Raw genomic sequence first — 17,058 nt, 5'->3', positions numbered from 1 at the left:
GTAGTCCCCGCGGGAGTGCATTATTTCGGCAGCATTGGTGCAGCACAATATAACTCTGGGACTGGTTTCGACACAGCATCTCATCAGCAGCAGCCCAGGCTCACTCCAATCATCAATGCTGCTGAAATGATGTACTCGAGCAGGATCAGGATCACGGAGCAAAGCCACGTTTCTCATTGGACTCCGCGTGGAGAGCGTAATGTGTTGTGACATCCATCCGTTTGTGACGAACTAAGAACCTAATTCCTACAGAGAGGGACCTCGCCTCTTACGTCTGGCAATTCAGCAGCATGGATTATTTATTAAAGCGGGCCGCACTGCTGCTAATGAGACGCTGTGTTGTCCAGAGTCGACTTGTACTGAACCAAAGCTGTTAAAACCATGCACTCCAAGCAGGGACGTGGTGGGGGTGGCGATGGTCTGTTTCCACAGGACTTGTAAAGGAGACATTTTTATTTTGTTATTAATATGCCAATGATTTTGTTTTGAGTCCCAATAGTAAATTACGGAGTGATGTGGCGCGCAAATAACAAACACATTCACCAATAACAGTACTGTAGCCTTAAAAGATCTTCCATCTGTTCCGGAAGTCATGAACGATCGAGTTTTGTTACTTAACAAGAGTAAATGGCCGCGGTCCCTCGGGAAGGGGTGGGGGGGGGGTGATACGCACGCGCATCGGGCCGTGTGCGAGACGGGCGCCGCGGGCAGCCAATGGGAACGACGCGAGGGAGTGGGGGGGGGGCGAGACCGGCCCGGCAGGAGGCGGGGCCGGCCTGAGGGGGTCTCTTGACGCTGCCCTCCTCGCGCCACTCGCGCGCGGATCTCCGGGCAGCCGCCGTTCCTGCCCCCTCGGAGCAGCCGCCGTTCCTGCCCCCTCGGAGCAGCCGCGGCACCCACCGGGAGTCGCCATGGCATCGGCCGTGCGAGCCGCGAAGCGCGCGCTGCGGAGCGAAGTGAAGGCCGCGCTGGGGGCGATGGCGCCCGACGAGCGTGGACGGCAGCAGCTCGAGCTCACGAGGCGGGTGCGCGGGGCGGGGGGCGGTGGGGGGCGGTGTGTGGTGGGGGGCGGGGTGTGGGGTGGGGGGGCGGTGGGTGGTGGGGGCGGGGTGTGGTGGTGGGGGGTGTGGTGCGGGGCAGGGGCGGTGTGGTGGGGGGGGTGGTGTGTGGTGGGGGGGGTGTGTGGTGGGGGGGGGCCCGCGCGGGGCGTGCGCCAGGCGAGGTCACTGACCTATTCGGCCTCTGCGGTCACAATCAGGATTTTTACTTAGACTGGAGGAGGAATCCGATGAGCGAAAAAGCTCTTTTTCGCAGATGGCCAGTCGTGGCGGGTCGGTAAGTTATAACAAAAAACTCTAGGAAAACACAAGGAGTGCAAGGTAGAGAAAAGATAATGAAGTCTCTAATAAAACAAATATAAATACAAATTGCATAAGTACAGTATACATACACTCCTGCGTATCACAACTAAAAGCAAGCTTGGGCAAGACAACAATAGTCTCACACCAAGAACACAGTAGGTACAAGTCGTTCAATTAAATTGCACATGAAATGTAACTATCGATACTGCACGGGTAAGGATCAAAGTTACAAATCACATTTGCAAATGCGGTTGTATCCGGCGCAAATCTTTGCTTCGGGATATCTTTGAGGGAATCGTTGCGATGTAAACGCAGGAAACGAGGTGATTGGTGGCCGCTGCGCGTCCTTGAGGAAGCCGAGTGCCGATGCGGGAGGCTCCGGTGGCTCGGAGGGGGCTTCAGGAGAAGAGTCCGCGTGGTCGTTGTCGCTTACGCCTCCATCGAAGCAGTGCACAACTACGCAGTGGCTTCCTGTGCGGTTCAGTTTGGGTTGCCTGGCCACAATTGCACCGCTGTCGCTCATCTTTAATCTCCCGTTCATGAAGGAGATGTGCGCATTGGCCTGTTAATGTTTGAAGGTTACTCCACCAGGGTTTTCTAGAAGGAATGGCAAAGCTCGGAGGTGCGGTGATGTGTGGGTCTCAAATGAATGTATTTATCATGGACGTTCACGCTGTACCACTCCGTTCAGCAGCGTTTTTGCAGATTCGGTTAATAAGGGGGATCTGTTGAAGTGGAAAGTGGTTATGGGAGGATTCGGTCGAAGTCTCCAGCGATAGCAATACATCTCAATTGCAGTGACCATCGGCTGTTAAAGGGTATTCTCAATGTGCTTGATGTGTATGTCCTATGCAGCAAATGCTACGCCATCTGCATACTGTATATGAACTTTTGAAATGCTGTACATGGCAGGTCATCTATGTGCATTGGCATAAAGCTAACTGTTGGACAGCAGCAGCAACTGCAGGTGGGCACTTAGCGCACACGCCGCTGAGCATATACGCAGGTATGCTGGCAGGGCGGAGGAACTGGGGCAAGGGTCATGATAGACCTCGTGTGGAAGCCCCTGGAATCCTCTGGAGGGTTCGAGAAGGGAGGCATGGCTAGGGTAATATAAGCAGTGGAGAGCAAGAGCTCTGGGCTGCCGGTTCTGGGATTGGACTCGTCACTGTCGCTGTCGTCATCGCCCTTGTCGCTGCCGCCTTCACCTGATCATTGTGTGGCCAGACAGTAGTTGGCTGTCCCGGTCGACGCCGTCGGTGCAACGCGGACAGGGTCATGTCTGGGACGGGTCGTGCGGCAGCGGGGTCTGATCGAAATTAGGGATTTCGATCGATCATTGGGGGGGCATGCCCCCCCCCCCCCCCCCCCCACTTGGACCAACTTCGATAGCAGGCCTCGATGCCAAGCAGTTGTCACGGGCAGCAGCGGGGTCAATCGTTGCTATGCCAGTTTTCTGATGACACTGGAAACCAGTTTCAGTGAGGGTGTGGAAGGCAACGATCCGTCGGCAGCAGCTACAGCCGGTTTGCAATCCGGCAGTTGGGGGTCGATAATGGGAGACTGTCTGGTAAGACGTGGGGGGCACGTTCCATCAGCTTGGAGGTGCAGGACATGAGGGATATTGGCTGCTGTTGGAGTTTCTTGAGGTTACATACCCAGGTCTGTGGAACTCTGCGAGTATATACATTTCTATACCACTTCATTGGTCACTGTTTAAGTCTATGGATCTCTTCGTAATTCTAGATTTGAAGCTTTCGTGACTGCAAGTATTCATATTCTTAGGTTTTCGGTAAAGTCACGTAGGTAAAATTAAAATTAATAAAAGTAAAATAAAAAATAAAATAAAAAATCACGACGTTTCGGAGGCAACACAAGCTTCCGTCTTCAGGTGGAACCGTCAGCACGATAGCTGTATCAAGTAAATGAGATTATACAAGAGATACTACCCCATATATATACTGGTTGGGGGGGGGGGGCCAGGAACGGCCCACTTTTTATTATTATGGTAAGGTGCGGCTTGTCACTACGGCTAGTCTACATAAAGGACTGAGCCTGAGAGGGGGGGGTGCCAGAGTTGTTCAAAGTGCAACTGCTGCTAATGAGACCGAGCCTCTGCCATGTACATGGTAAAAGCACAAAAGCAGGTCAGGAAGAAACAGCCTCCTGCTATGTTGTTTGGTGGGTAAAACTTATAGCAGGAAACCAGTGTGTGAAAAAAGAAGCTAAACATGGTAAAACAAAACTGGCTGTCTATTAGTAACCTGTACAGTAACTCAAGAATAGTTGTCTGTCAAATAAGATGGTCCAAATATGTGTAGTTAAATCGTTTTTGCATGGTTAATCACATCTTTCCAATGATTACTCAGTTTGTAACCATCATCACGGTTGAAATTATGTCTGTGTTTGTATATTTGTATGGCTTCGTGTACAAACCTTTGATGGTAGCCAGGAGGTTTGCAGAGTACCTTGGTCTCGGAAAAGACAATTTCATGAGACCAACAAAATCATCACGAGTTCGACTTCCCTAATTGAACCAACCAAAACGTCCCTCTCTAAAACCATCGGCGGCAAGACCTCCCAGACTCTATGGTCTTCCCAAGATCCATAAAGAAGGCACCCCGCTATGACCCATCGTGTCGACGATCAACTCTCCTACCTACAAACTAGCCCGGTTTCTACCAGATACTCTGATTCCCTTCACAGGCAAGACCTCTTCGGCAGTACTCAACTCAACCCAATTAGTCTCTATGGTCAAGGACATGGTACTATCTCCTGATGACATCCTCGTCAGTTTTGATGTAGTATCTCTGTTTACCAAAGTCCCAGTACCGGACACCCTAACAATAATTGAGGACTTGGTCCAACATGGATTGAATTCGGATGTACCTGCGCTGGTTAGGCATTGCCTCACCAACACTTATTTTACCTTGAATGGCACCTTCTATAAACAGACTGAGGGTACCCCTATGGGCTCCCCGTTGTCACCAGTGATAGCCAACATGTTCATGGAAAAGTTTGAATCAGACGCCATCCAGACATCCACCCTGCGTCCTTCCCTGTGGAAGAGGCATGTGGATGACACTTTCGTCATTTGGCCACATGGCCTCCCAGCATTGAACCACTTCTTGGACCACATCAATTCCAGACACCCATCCATCAGATTCACCATGGAATTGGAGAAAGATGGTAAACTACCATTCTTAGATATTCTGTTTGAGAGGAGACCTGATGGATCCTTGGGAGATTCTGTCTACAGGAAAGCCACCCACACAGATTCCTACTTGAAACCGGATTCCCACCACCACCCATCTCAAAAGAATTCTCTCATCAAAACGCTATAACACAGAGCTCATGGCATTTCTGACCAACACCACCTGGCCAGTGAATTAAGACATGTACATCGGGCCCTCAGGATGTTACGGATACTCTGACCGCACCATCCGCCAAGCTGTTTCTCCCACCATACAGAAACAGCCACATGAAACTTCGATCAAAACTATCACGTTGCCATACATAGCAGGTGTGACCAAAAAGATCTCCAAAATTCTAAACAAACATAAGATCCAAGTCCGATTCAGTACAGTGCATAAAATCCGTGATCTGATTCCATCTGTGAAGGATGTCGTTCCTGACTTATAGTATCCTGGAGTCTACAAATTGAGTTGCAGCTGTGGTGATTGCTACATTGGAGAAACGAAATGTCATGTCTCTGATCGTGTCCGCGAGCACAAGTCAGATCTGAAACACGGCAGAACTGATTCTTCGGCCGTTGCCGATCATTGCTACAACTCTGTGGGCTCTCATGAAATTGTCTTTTCCGAGACCCCGGTGCTCTGCAAACCTCCTGGCTACCATCAAAGGTGTGTACACGAAGCCATACAAATATACAAACACAGACATAATTTCAACCGTGATGATGGTTACAAACTGAGTAATCATTGGAAAGATGTGATTAACCATGCAAAAAGATTTAACTACACATATTTGGACCATCTTATTTGACAGAAAACTATTCTTGAGTTACTGTACAGGTTACTTATAGACAGCCAGTTTTGTTTTACCATGTTTAGCTTCTTTTTTCACACTGGTTTCCTGCTATAAGTTTTACCCACCAAACAACATAGCAGGAGGCTGTTTCTCCCTGACCTGCTTTTGTGCTTTTAGCATCTACATGGCAGAGGCTCTGTCTCATTAGCAGCAGTTGCACTTTGAACAACTCTGGCACCCCCCCCCCCCCCTCTCAGGCTCAGTCCTTTGTTATGTAGACGAGCCGTACTGTCAAGCCGCACCTTACCATAATAATAAAAAGTGGGCCGTTTCTGGCCCATCCCCCCCCCCCCAACCAGTATATATATGGGGTAGTATCTCTTGTAATCTCTCATTTACTTGATACAGCAATCGTGCTGTGACGGTTCCACCTGAAGACGGAAGCTTGTGTTGCCTCCGAAACGTCGTGATTTTTTATTTTATTTTTTATTTTACTTTTATTAATTTTAATTTTTTACCTACGTGACTTTACCGAAAACCTAAGAATATCTCTTCGTAAGTCTGTATGCAAGTTACTGGTAACGAGACTGGAACCATCAACTAGCTACCCTTTGAGAACCCTGTTAGGTAGTGAAACCCGCATTGGAATCCAGGATCCAGTGGTTCCGCCAGCTCAGTACTCTGACCTCTGAGCCCCCTGGCAGCTTCAATGTAATGCATGTTTGTTGTGAATGTGTAAAACGCCTGCACGCAATTATTTTTTTACCATGGTCGATTTGAGCTATCCGATTGGTTAAGTAACCGATTACTATACCAATGATCACTTTCATTCTTGGACTAGTTGGATAAACCCAAAGAGGTCATGGGACTGTATGGAAGGCGAGGCCGTTGGGTGGGGCTTGGTGACGCTACGCTAGTCGTGTCTTCGAAGGCAGAATGTGGAGGCAGCAAGCGGCCTGAGTAAATCTCATGCAAAAAAAGTTGATTACAATCTTCAGTCAATTACTCTATTTAATCCGCGGATCGAGTCTTCTTATTACGTATAGAGAAAAGCCTCACTGAGACGAGACTTTTCGGAATGATCCTGCCAAGTTTTTGCGGTAGGGGGGCGATGTTGCTGCTGTGCATAATCACAATCGAATGATTTGAAGGTAATTTTTCAGCAGTGCGATGTTTTTGAAAATACCAAATCCATTCTCTTTAGTTCTTTCGGTAAAGTCATGTAGGTATAAAATAAAAATAAATCAATTATAAAAATAAACAATCAAAATAAATCAAATCACGACGTTTTGGAAGCAACACAAGCCTCCGTCATCAGGTGGGACAGGCACAGCAAGAAATAATTTGCTGTAGTGGACAATAGCTGCTCGTAACAAGATATTATAAATCCATTGTGCGTTGTTTTAGCTGTGGGAAGAAACAGAAGAACCCAGAGGAAACCAAATTGCATAGACAAAGGTACCCGAGTCGAGAATAATACCCAGGCCCTTGTTGCTGTGAGACACAAGTGTTACCACCGTTCCATCATTCCGCCCAGATATCGCGACAATCTTATCATGAACATTTGTCTCATTGTACCGTGACAAAACAATATTGTGGCAACTCCGCCAATTGCAACGCCTCAGGTTATCTCTCACCCACGATTCCTGGCGGCACGTCGCATCGGCATCTATCTGAGCCTGTCGGACGAGCCCGACACGTCGGCCATCCTGGAATCAGCGTTTCTCCGTGGGACGGCTTGCTTCGTGCCCCGTTACGCCCACGGGGCCCCCGCAGGCCTGGCTGGATCACCTGCATTAGCAGACTCCTCAGAATCGCCGGCAGCAGCAGCACCGCCACCGGACATGGAGCTGTTGCGAGTGGCGTCCATGGAGGACGTGCTTTCTCTTCCGCTGACCCCGTGGAGAATCCCGCAGCCCGCGATGGACGATGATTCCCGGGAAGATGCAATCCAGGGCGGTGAGGCCAGAGGGAAGGGCTTACTTTCACCCATCACACCATCTCCACCATACTTACTTTTTCTCTGGCTGAGGTTATTACAGGTCACCTGCGCCAGTCTACAGCTACCTGGAAAATGTGACATAGTAAGCCATGACAGAGACTTATGAACTTACAGAGACCCGCAGATTTACTCCAGAATTATAATTCTAAGAGAGGCTCGCATAGACGCACATCGAGACCCATCAATTTACTCTTGGCATAATTTTCCGTCGGGACCGTTTGGTTCAGCGACATAGAAAAAATGTCCTCACCTGGTAACAGCACAGTATACCCCTGGCTCTGGCTGACGGTATATGCCTCACGGTGGACATCATCATCGACTGATGTTATCCCAACGAGCTTTGGCCACACCTGTTGGTGGCACGATTCAAATTGCTAAATTTGCACTGACTCACAAATTACTGGTTTGGGTAAAACCACGTAGCAATATCGTCCTCTACTGGCAGATTACGGTAATGCCAATTTGAAAGCCAGTGCTGCGTAGGGGCAGCTGGCACTGGGTTCCCTTGACTAGACACCACAGTGGGCGCCACAGTGGTGAAATCTTAACTACCTTGCCTGGTATACAGGAGATTGTGGGTTCGACCCTGACCCCTGTATATTTGGAGTTTGCATGTCTCTTCCCGTGGTCAGATTGATTTTTCTCCGAGTCCTCCGGTTTTCCCCTCCACATTTATAAACGTGTTCAGAGTATTTGGCTGTGATACATTTCCACATAAGCCAATTCGTCGAGCTATAATTTGTGATAGCCAGGTCGCTTCTAAAAAGGAGCTATGCAGCTCAATGGGCTTTATCTGATAAAAAAAAATGGTTTAGTTTGAGTTTCTAGATTGCCACAGACGGCAATGGAATGGTTGAGATGATGTGTGTGATGCAAGGCACCGAGTTGCTGAGACACTTAAGCAAGTGCCCCGTACGTGCAGTAATTTCCCTGTCGATTATGTAATTGTTGCTGTTATTGTCAAACAGGGGAGCTGTACGCCATGATTGTTGTTGCTTTTTTAAATTATTGTCATTGTGGTTGTAGTTACTAACTGGCCAGGTGCCTCAGCAGTACGGTGAGCAGCTTGCTAATCAGAAGGTTGCGAGTTCAAATCCAGGTTGGGGATTGACTTGGCCTATCTTCTCTCTGGGGTTGATAAAATAACTACTGCTCCGCAGGGAAATCAAAATTGGCTGCCAATAGGAGCATGAAATTTCCACCACTGCCTAAGGGTTGTAAACTGTAGACGAGCACTGCTCAATCGAGCAGAAAACCACTTTAACTTGAGTTGTTACTCTCTTGGGTGTCGCTGCAGCTATCGCTCTTTGTTGTTGTTGTGGTTGTCACACAGGAGGGCTGGACCTGCTGATCGTCCCGGGCCTCGCGTTCTCCCGTGACGGCCGTCGTCTCGGCAGGGGGAAAGGATTCTATGACCGCTTCCTGTGCCGCCTGCGCTCCGCTGCGCGGGGGAGCGCACTGGCACCGCACCCATACACCCTCGCCATCGCCTTCTCCATGCAGATCCACGAGGACATCCCTACGGAGCACGTGGACGAGCTCATCGACGAGGTCCTCACGGTGTGAGGGTCGTGGCCAGGGAGACTGGACGGAGCTTCTTTTTTAGCCAAACACCCATAATCTGCAGCATCAATATTTACATGATTATTACTACGACTGTCAATTCCCATCACTTTTGAACCGCTTTGCCTTGTTAATGCATCGCAAAAAAGGTGGCAAGCGTTAATACGTTCGTGCCGTCCAACTATCTGTAATAGGGATTACGAAAACTCTCGCGATAGATAACTTCATATAAGTAAAACTATAGTTGTGTTGCTTACCCCAGAAATAAATTGCCATTTTGATAAAAGATTGCTCAAAACTTGAAAATAACAATCGGGTGCTCGGCGTATCAACATTTTTGGCCAAGGTGATGACATGCATCATGCGAGCACTGCAACTTCCCCTCCTCTCCAGGTGATATCAGGAGGTGTGATGTCATTACCATGTCATGCTTCATGTGACAACCCATGTGACTTGGAATGTAATATCATGATCACTCATTAAATACTTCCTAGGCCAAACGAATGTAAAGTTTTCCAGAATCGATGCATTTTTATGTTTTCCCAAAACCTCAAAACAATGTTCATCTTATTGAGTGCTGGTTTGCGTCTCCAAAGTGTTGGCCAACATTTAATCATTGTGACTGCTTTTCAATAAGGCGAGTTACTCACAGAAGCACAACTTTGCGTTAAAGTTGTATTTTGGTTCATGATAGTTATCTTGACCCCATGTTAGACAGGAAAGCTTTATCTTCATGTGTCTTTCCCGAGAGTAAGGAGCAATGGTCCAGAGGCGTTCCATAAATGTACGATTCACGAGATTAGGTTAATGAGAAAATGGACGTTAATTGCATTTTCATATCCGTGTGGTGTCACTGCTGTACGGCTTCCATAATGCAATGTGGGAGCCAGCACAAGTTTTGTCTTGAACAGCCTGTAGCTGCATCGATTAAAACATAATTACGCTTATGGTAGATTAATCTAATTCTGCAAGAATAGATTATCCCTTCTTACATGTTGCATTGGATCATGTGAACCCTGCAGCCACTAGTGGCACTACTTTAACGACTGCGAAAAAAGTAGTCATTTAATCAGTTGGCATCAGGCATAAGCGATAATACATTACTAATCTTCAATGAAGTAATCTCCATATATATAAAAGGCAAAGTTGTGAATGTGTGTCTATTCAAAATGTTTAGCGTACTTCCCGACATGCAACAAACTGGAAATTTGCCATGTGGGTACTTTCCAGACTGTACACCATGCAACAATTATGAAAATACACTTTTTTTTTTTTTGGGTGGGGGAGCTAAATAATGCATACGTATATTTTTTGCAAGGCAAGTGAGCTGTGACGTCAAATCTGTCATGTGACCCGCGCATGCAGAAGCGTAACCCAGTGTAGTGTAGTGGTTAGCGCGCTGCGCTACGAACCCGGCGACCCGAGTTCGATTCCCCCTCACGGCCACCATCGGTGACGATTATTTGATCCGGTCCTGGGTCTCCCCTAGGTAGACTCAGCCTCGAACAATTAACTGGTGTGGTGTGAACATCGCCACTGGGGAGACAAAGGCGACCAGGCGTGGTTAATCCAAGCCCTGGGCGAAGCCGGTTAGTAAAGCTAGTACATTATTGAAATTATATTAAACGTTGGATCAGTTTTCATCTTCATAGCCCTTAATTGCATCTTCCTGATCTCAACACATCTCCAAACCATCTAAGTTTAGCCTTTGAAGATATCAATGACCTCTGCTATGGGTCTTAACTTCATCATTCTGCTTCCTTTGCTATATATTCCCAACATCCTTCTGGGCTTTCTCCTTTCAATTAGTGAAATGTTCATAATATGGAAGAGCAACAGAATCCAGAAACAATGCATTTCATTTCTTAAAACTGAAAACTCGAGCAATGTTAGGGCAGGTCACTGGCAAGACATTTACTGTGAACAACTGTAGCGACTTGGTATGACAGTTGGTAGTGTGACAATAGAGTTGTGTTTAGTTAATTAACACAGTTTAAAAATAACTTTGCTGGAAAGGGCTGGGTATCTCAAATCAGTGCCGAGCTGGCACAGCTGAAATATTGGCTTCGAGTCGAGGCTTCAACCATCCAAACATAATAAATGCGGCTTCTCAAGGACTGCGAGTTTATGGTCTCAGCCCGGTCAACAAAAAACACATTTTGGTTTTGCACTTGATTTGGCAAAATTCCAGCTTTGACTATCGATTTAACAGTTCACCAATCGCTTTAGATACATATAAGAGATGTCAAAAAAAGTTGAATACGTCTTCATTGCACAAAACCTTGACGTATGCGCATTTTATCTGATCGGATTCAGAATCAGAATATTTATCCTGAAGGATTCCGATGGGATATGAAGATTTTTCAGCGATGCCCAGTTACCCACTAGGGGGGAATCGATCAGACACGTTTGCAATAGAAAATTGAGCAGCAACAATTTCAGGTGGCAATTGCTATAAAATATATCTGGTGCATCATTACCAAAATAAAATATTAAAACTAATGTTAGTGCCTCTACAAACAAATCTGGTGCAAGTTACTCATGCAAAATCATGACGTTAAAAGCAACTTGTATTATGTTCTATGTGTTGTGCAAGTGTTCGTTTCTCAGTCCGCTTGTCCTAGTGAGGGTCGCGGCGGCAGCTTGTCGAGTAGGGCGGTCCAGACATCCCTTTCCCTGGCAACAGACTCTAGCTCTTCCTGGGGAATTCCCAGGGTTCCCAGGCCAGCCGAGCGACACAGTCCTGCCAACGTGTCCTGGCCTGGCCCCCGGGGTCTTCGCTCAGTGTGGAAGTTGTCTTTTTCATATATTTACTCATGCCTTTTCACAATTGTATCCCGATTGCGCTGTCGGGTAAACGGAGGACATGAGTATAAAAAAGAGCAAAATAGATCCAAGAGGAATATTGAAAGTCAACGGCAAGACCTGGAGTAGCATCGGACATTGGATGCCAGAGCATTTCACCAAAATGGGAAAAAGCCAGAGATGCTTTACTCTTTTGGTTCTTTCGGTAAAGTCACGTAGGTATAAAATAAATTAAATCACGACGTTTTGGGCGTAACACAAGCGTCCGTTATCAGGTGGAACAACCACAGCAAGAAACAATTGCTGAAGTGGGCAAAAGGGCTGCTGTAACAAGAGGCTATATGGGCAATAGAGGGGGGAGGAGCAGGGAGGAGAGACGGGGGGTTTGAAGTAGGGGGGGTGGAGCGCTGCGGAGTGAAGAGCAGCAAGAAGAGATTAAAGGGCGAGCAGAGACAAAATGTCGGGGGGTGGGGAGGGGAAGAGAGCGGGGCTGGGAGTGGGGAGCTGAAGCAACAGGAGATGCAGATATGAAGGCAACACCATAAAGCATTTAAGGTTTTACCTGGTTAATAACATCCTTTAAATGATTGCCCAATTTCTATCCATCTTCTCAGTTGAAGGTATGTCTCTGTTTATATATCTGGATGGCTTCATAAACAACCCTTTGATAGTAGCCCGAAGGTTTGCAGAGTACCTTGGTCTCGGAAAAAACAATATCATGAGAGCCCATAGCGTTATAGCAATGGTCAGCCACGGCGGAGGTATTCGTCCTGCCATGTTTCAGATCTGCCTTGTGCTCGCGAACACTGTCCGAGACATGTCGTTTCGTTTCCCCAATGTAACAATCACCACAGGTGCAACTTAGTTTGTAGACTCCAGGATATTGCATGTCAGGAATGACATCCTTCACAGATGGGATTAGATCACGGATTGTGTACTGTACTGAATCGGACCTGGATCTTGTGTTTAATTTTTTTGGTAACGCCTGCTATGTATGGTAACGTTTTGATCGGCATCTCAGGGGGCTGTTTGTCCATGGTTGGAGAAACCGCTTTGCGGATAATACGGTCCGAATATCCATGCATCTTAAAGGCCTGGTCTATGTGTTCCAGTTCACTGGCTAGGTGGTGTTGGTCAGAAATTCAGTGGTCCCTATGGAGGGAATTCTTCTCTGCCATATGGTGGTGGGAATCAGGTTTCAGATAGGAATCTGTGTGGGTGGCTTTTCTGTAGACAACGTCCCAAAGAGACAAAACATCCAGGAATGGTAGCTTACCATCCTTCTCCACTTCCATGGTGAATTTGATGGATGGGTGTATGGAATTAATGTGGTTGAGAAATCGGTTCAATGGCTGGCAGGCCATGTGGCCAAATGACTAGTGTCATCCACATATCTCTTCCACAAGGAAGGACGTAGGGTGGATGTCTGGATGGTATCTGTTTCAGATTTCTCCATGAAAACATTTGCTATCACTGGAGATAAGGGGAAACCCATGGGTGTACCTTCATTTTGTAGAAAGTACCATTCCAGGTGAAGTGTTGGTAAGGCAGTGCCTAACCAGAGTAGGAACATCAGGGTTCAGTCCATATTGGACTAAATCTTCAATTATTGCTAAGGTGTCAGGCACAGGAACCTTGGTGAACAGAGAAACCACATCAAAGCTGACGAGAAAATCTGGGGATAGTGAAATGCCCTCGATTCGAGAGACCAAGTGAGCTAAGTTATGGACTTCTGAGGTAGTCTTGCCAGTGAATGGAAGCAAGGTATCAGACAGAAAACAGGCCAGCTTGTAGGTAGGTGAGTTGATAGTGGAAACGATGGGTCAAAGTGGTGTGCATTCTTTATGGATCTTAGGAAGACCATAGAATCTGGGTGGTCTAGCAGCAGGTTTTAGGGAGAGCCGTTTGACTGGTTCGATTAGAGAAGTCGAACTAGTAATGATATTGTTTTTTGTAGTCAGGCTGTTAGTAGGATCTTTGTTGATTTTGGTGTAGCTGCCATCATTAAGGTCCTGGATTTTGTTGTTGTACAGTATGTGGTTTGTGGTTGCCCCACCTGACGCTTGTGTTGCACCCGAAACGTCGTGATTTAATTTATTTTATACCTACGTGACTTTACCGAAAGAATCAAAGAGTATGGATCCCTGCAGTCACGAAAACTTCTAATCTCGATCAGAGATGCTTTGTTGGTAAACCCAAACTGTACAACGCCACACTCTGTGAGAATACCACGACCAAGGGGAAGGGCGGAGTGCTGATGGTGGGAGACCGTCAAGGCTGATGTTGGAAGTGGCTGCTCGTCCCCTATTCAGCAGCAGCTGTTGGGTCGAGCAAGAGGGTGATGGCGAGGGTTGGCGAGATGCAGCGGCAGTGGTGGTGACATCAACGCCTTTGACCATAGTGACATCCTTATCTTGGAGACACAAGCCATGCAGTCAATTCACATTTAATTGTATGGTTAGGGTAGGGGTTTAGGATTAGGCTAGGGTTAAAGGAGTAGGAATTAGTTATTTTGGTTAGGGTTTAGTTGTGAGGGGTTATGGTGCGGTTAGGGGATATCGTACATTTACTATCACAGCTTGGTATTAAATCAGATTTCATATTAAAAAGAGACAAAAAATGTTACCAATTTTTTTCAATGCTTGGTATAAATTCCGTATTAAATTCAAAATAAAGAGTATAATTTTTCAGATTTTGACCATAAAATGAAATGGATATGTTGGGTTTCTCCGAGAAAAATCACCAATATTTTAATGTTTACTGTTAAGAGGCCACACGGGAGATGTCTACAGAACTCCTGCTGGAAGGCCTCTCAAGCGCTTCTTCTCGCAGCATGAGCAGCACCTATCAGCACGGCTGGCTACGTATTGTGCAAAATAAGCTCACCATACTGTACATACATTCGGGTACCTGAAGTCTGGGTCCAGAGCCACTGAATGCTCTTGTATCCTTGAGCACTGCTCGGGCGAGGCAATGTTCCCCCGTGGACGTAAAGTAATTCCCCGTGGCGAGGACAGCTCTAAGTATATTTAGTAAGCACACTTATAAACACGCAACTCTTATAACCTAGGTTATCACGAGTGCGCAATATTCATACGTTGTAAGCTCTATTCAACAGTTCTGCTTTGCATATTCTCCTGAAATTGTTAAATATCTGTAGAGTTTTAAACATTGTGAAGCGGCAATAAGTTCCAGGCCGATGGGACTGCTGAGTAGGTAAAGTAGGTGGGTGAGGAGATGAGTTCCAGGCCAATTGACTGCTGAACGCAAAGCTGCGAGGTTCAAATCTCGCTGAGTGTGTGGAATGATCAGGTGGTCACCACGAGCTGCTGAGCGATGATGGCAATGATTGACAGGGCAGTGGTCCGGCACATACCACGTGCCCATCAGAGTGGAGCAGACTGATGAATACGAGCTCTCAGATCGCAGTTTTAATCGAATTATGAATTCTAGATTTGAAGCTTTCGTGACTGCAAGGATTCATACTCTTAGGTTTTTTCGGTAAAGTCACGTAGGAAAAAAATGTAATTAAAATTCATAAAAGTAATCATAGAAATAAAATAATAAATCACGACGTTTCGGAGGCAACACAAGTCTCCGTCATCAGGTGGGACCGTCACAGCTAGATTTACTGTATCAAGTGAGGCAAAACATTCCAAGGTACAAGTTCTTAAATACAAGTTAAGGGGGGAGGAGGGACATTGTCTACAGGAAAGCCACCCACACAGATTCCTACTTGAAACCTGATTCCCACCACCACCCATCTCAAAATAATTATCTCATCAAAACGCTATACCACAGAGCTCATGGCATTTCTGACCAACACCACCTGGCCAGTGAACTAAGACATGGACATCGGGCCCTCTGGATGAACGGATACTCTGACCGCACCATCCGCCAAGCTGTTTCTCCCACCATACAGAATGTGGTAGCCAATGAATGGAACGTATGGGGGGGCGGGGCTAAAAGAGAACATGTGCACAGAGCGACAATGCACGTGTTGTTGTTTTACCCAGTGTTGGTTGAGAATACAAATACAAAAAAGGAGAGTACTGTTAAACGCTGGGGATGTTAACACTCGGTAAAGTAGAATAGTATCTGTCAAATAAGATGGTCCAAAAATGTGTAGTTAAATCTTTTTTGCATGGTTAATAACATCTTTCCAATGATTAGTCAGTTTGTACCCATCATCACGGTTGAAATTATGTCTGTTTGTATATCTGGATGGCTTCGTGTACAAACATTTGATGGTAGCAGAGGGTTTGCAGAGCACCTTGGTCTCGGAAAAAAACAATATCATGAGAGCCCACCGCGTTGTAGCAATGATCGGCAATGGCGGAAGACTCAATTTTGCCATGTTTCAGATCTGAATTGTGCTCGCGAACACGATCAGAGACATGACGTTTCGTTTCCCCAATGTAACAGTCACCACAGCTGCAACTCAGTTTATAGACTCCAGGGTATTGCAAGTAAGGGATGACATCTTTCACAGACGGAATAAGATCACGGATTTTATGCACTGTACTGAATCGGACTTGGATCTTATGTTTGTTTAGAATTGTGGGGATCTTTTTGGTCACGCCTGCTATGTATGGCAACGTGATAGTTTTGATCGGAGTTTCATGTGGCTGTTTCTGTATGGTGGGAGAAACAGCTTGGTGGATGGTGCGGTCAGAGTATCCGTTCATCCTGAGGGCCCGATGTACGTCTTAATTCACTGGCCAGGTGGTGTTGGTCAGAAATGCCATGAGCTGTGGTATAGCGTTTTAATTATTTTGAGATGGGTGGTGGTGGGAATCAGGTTTCAAGTAGGAATATGTGTGGGTGGCTTTTCTGTAGACAGAATGTCCCAAGGATTCGTCAGGTCTCCTCTCAAACAGAATATCTAAGAATGTTAGTTTGCCATCTTTCTCCACTTCCATGGTGAATCTGATGGGTGTCTGGAATTGATGTGGTCCAAGAAGTGGTTCAATGCTGGGAGGCCATGTGGCCAAATGACGAAAGTGTCATCCACATGCCTCTTCCACAGGGAAGGACGCAGGGTGGATGTCTGGATGGCGTCTGATTCAAACTTTTCAATGAACATATTGGCTATCACTGGTGACAAGGGGGAGCCCATAGGGGTACCCTCATCCTGTTTGTAGAAGGTGCCATTCCAGGTAAAATAAGTGTTGGCGAGGCAATGCCTAACCAGCGCAGGTACATCCGAATTCAATCCATGTTGGACCAAGTCCTCAATTATTGTTAGGGTGTCAGGCACTGGGACTTTGGTAAACAGAGATACTACATCAAAACTGACGAGGATGTCATCAGGAGATAGTACCATGTCCTTGACCA

At 46.6% G+C, this 17,058-nt stretch overlaps 1 protein-coding gene across 1 annotated transcript; it reads left to right on the top strand.

The window, feature by feature from the left end:
- The first annotated feature begins 756 nt into the window (after positions 1-756).
- On the top strand, positions 757-9,420 carry MTHFS (methenyltetrahydrofolate synthetase). Its single transcript, XM_061563678.1, has 3 exons — positions 757-1,025; positions 6,977-7,310; positions 8,687-9,420. The coding sequence occupies exons 1-3, from the start codon at positions 912-914 to the stop codon at positions 8,917-8,919; spliced, it is 681 nt and encodes a 226-aa protein (XP_061419662.1). The 5' UTR covers positions 757-911; the 3' UTR covers positions 8,920-9,420.
- The last annotated feature ends 7,638 nt before the right edge of the window (positions 9,421-17,058 follow it).

Source organism: Lethenteron reissneri, chromosome 32 (assembly GCF_015708825.2).
Source record: "Lethenteron reissneri isolate LAM-NWPU_2019-01 chromosome 32, ASM1570882v1, whole genome shotgun sequence".
In the NCBI taxonomy this organism is placed as follows: Eukaryota; Metazoa; Chordata; class Hyperoartia; order Petromyzontiformes; family Petromyzontidae; genus Lethenteron; species Lethenteron reissneri.
Note: the sequence above shows the minus strand (reverse complement) of the source record. Positions and strands in the feature narration are given on the sequence as shown.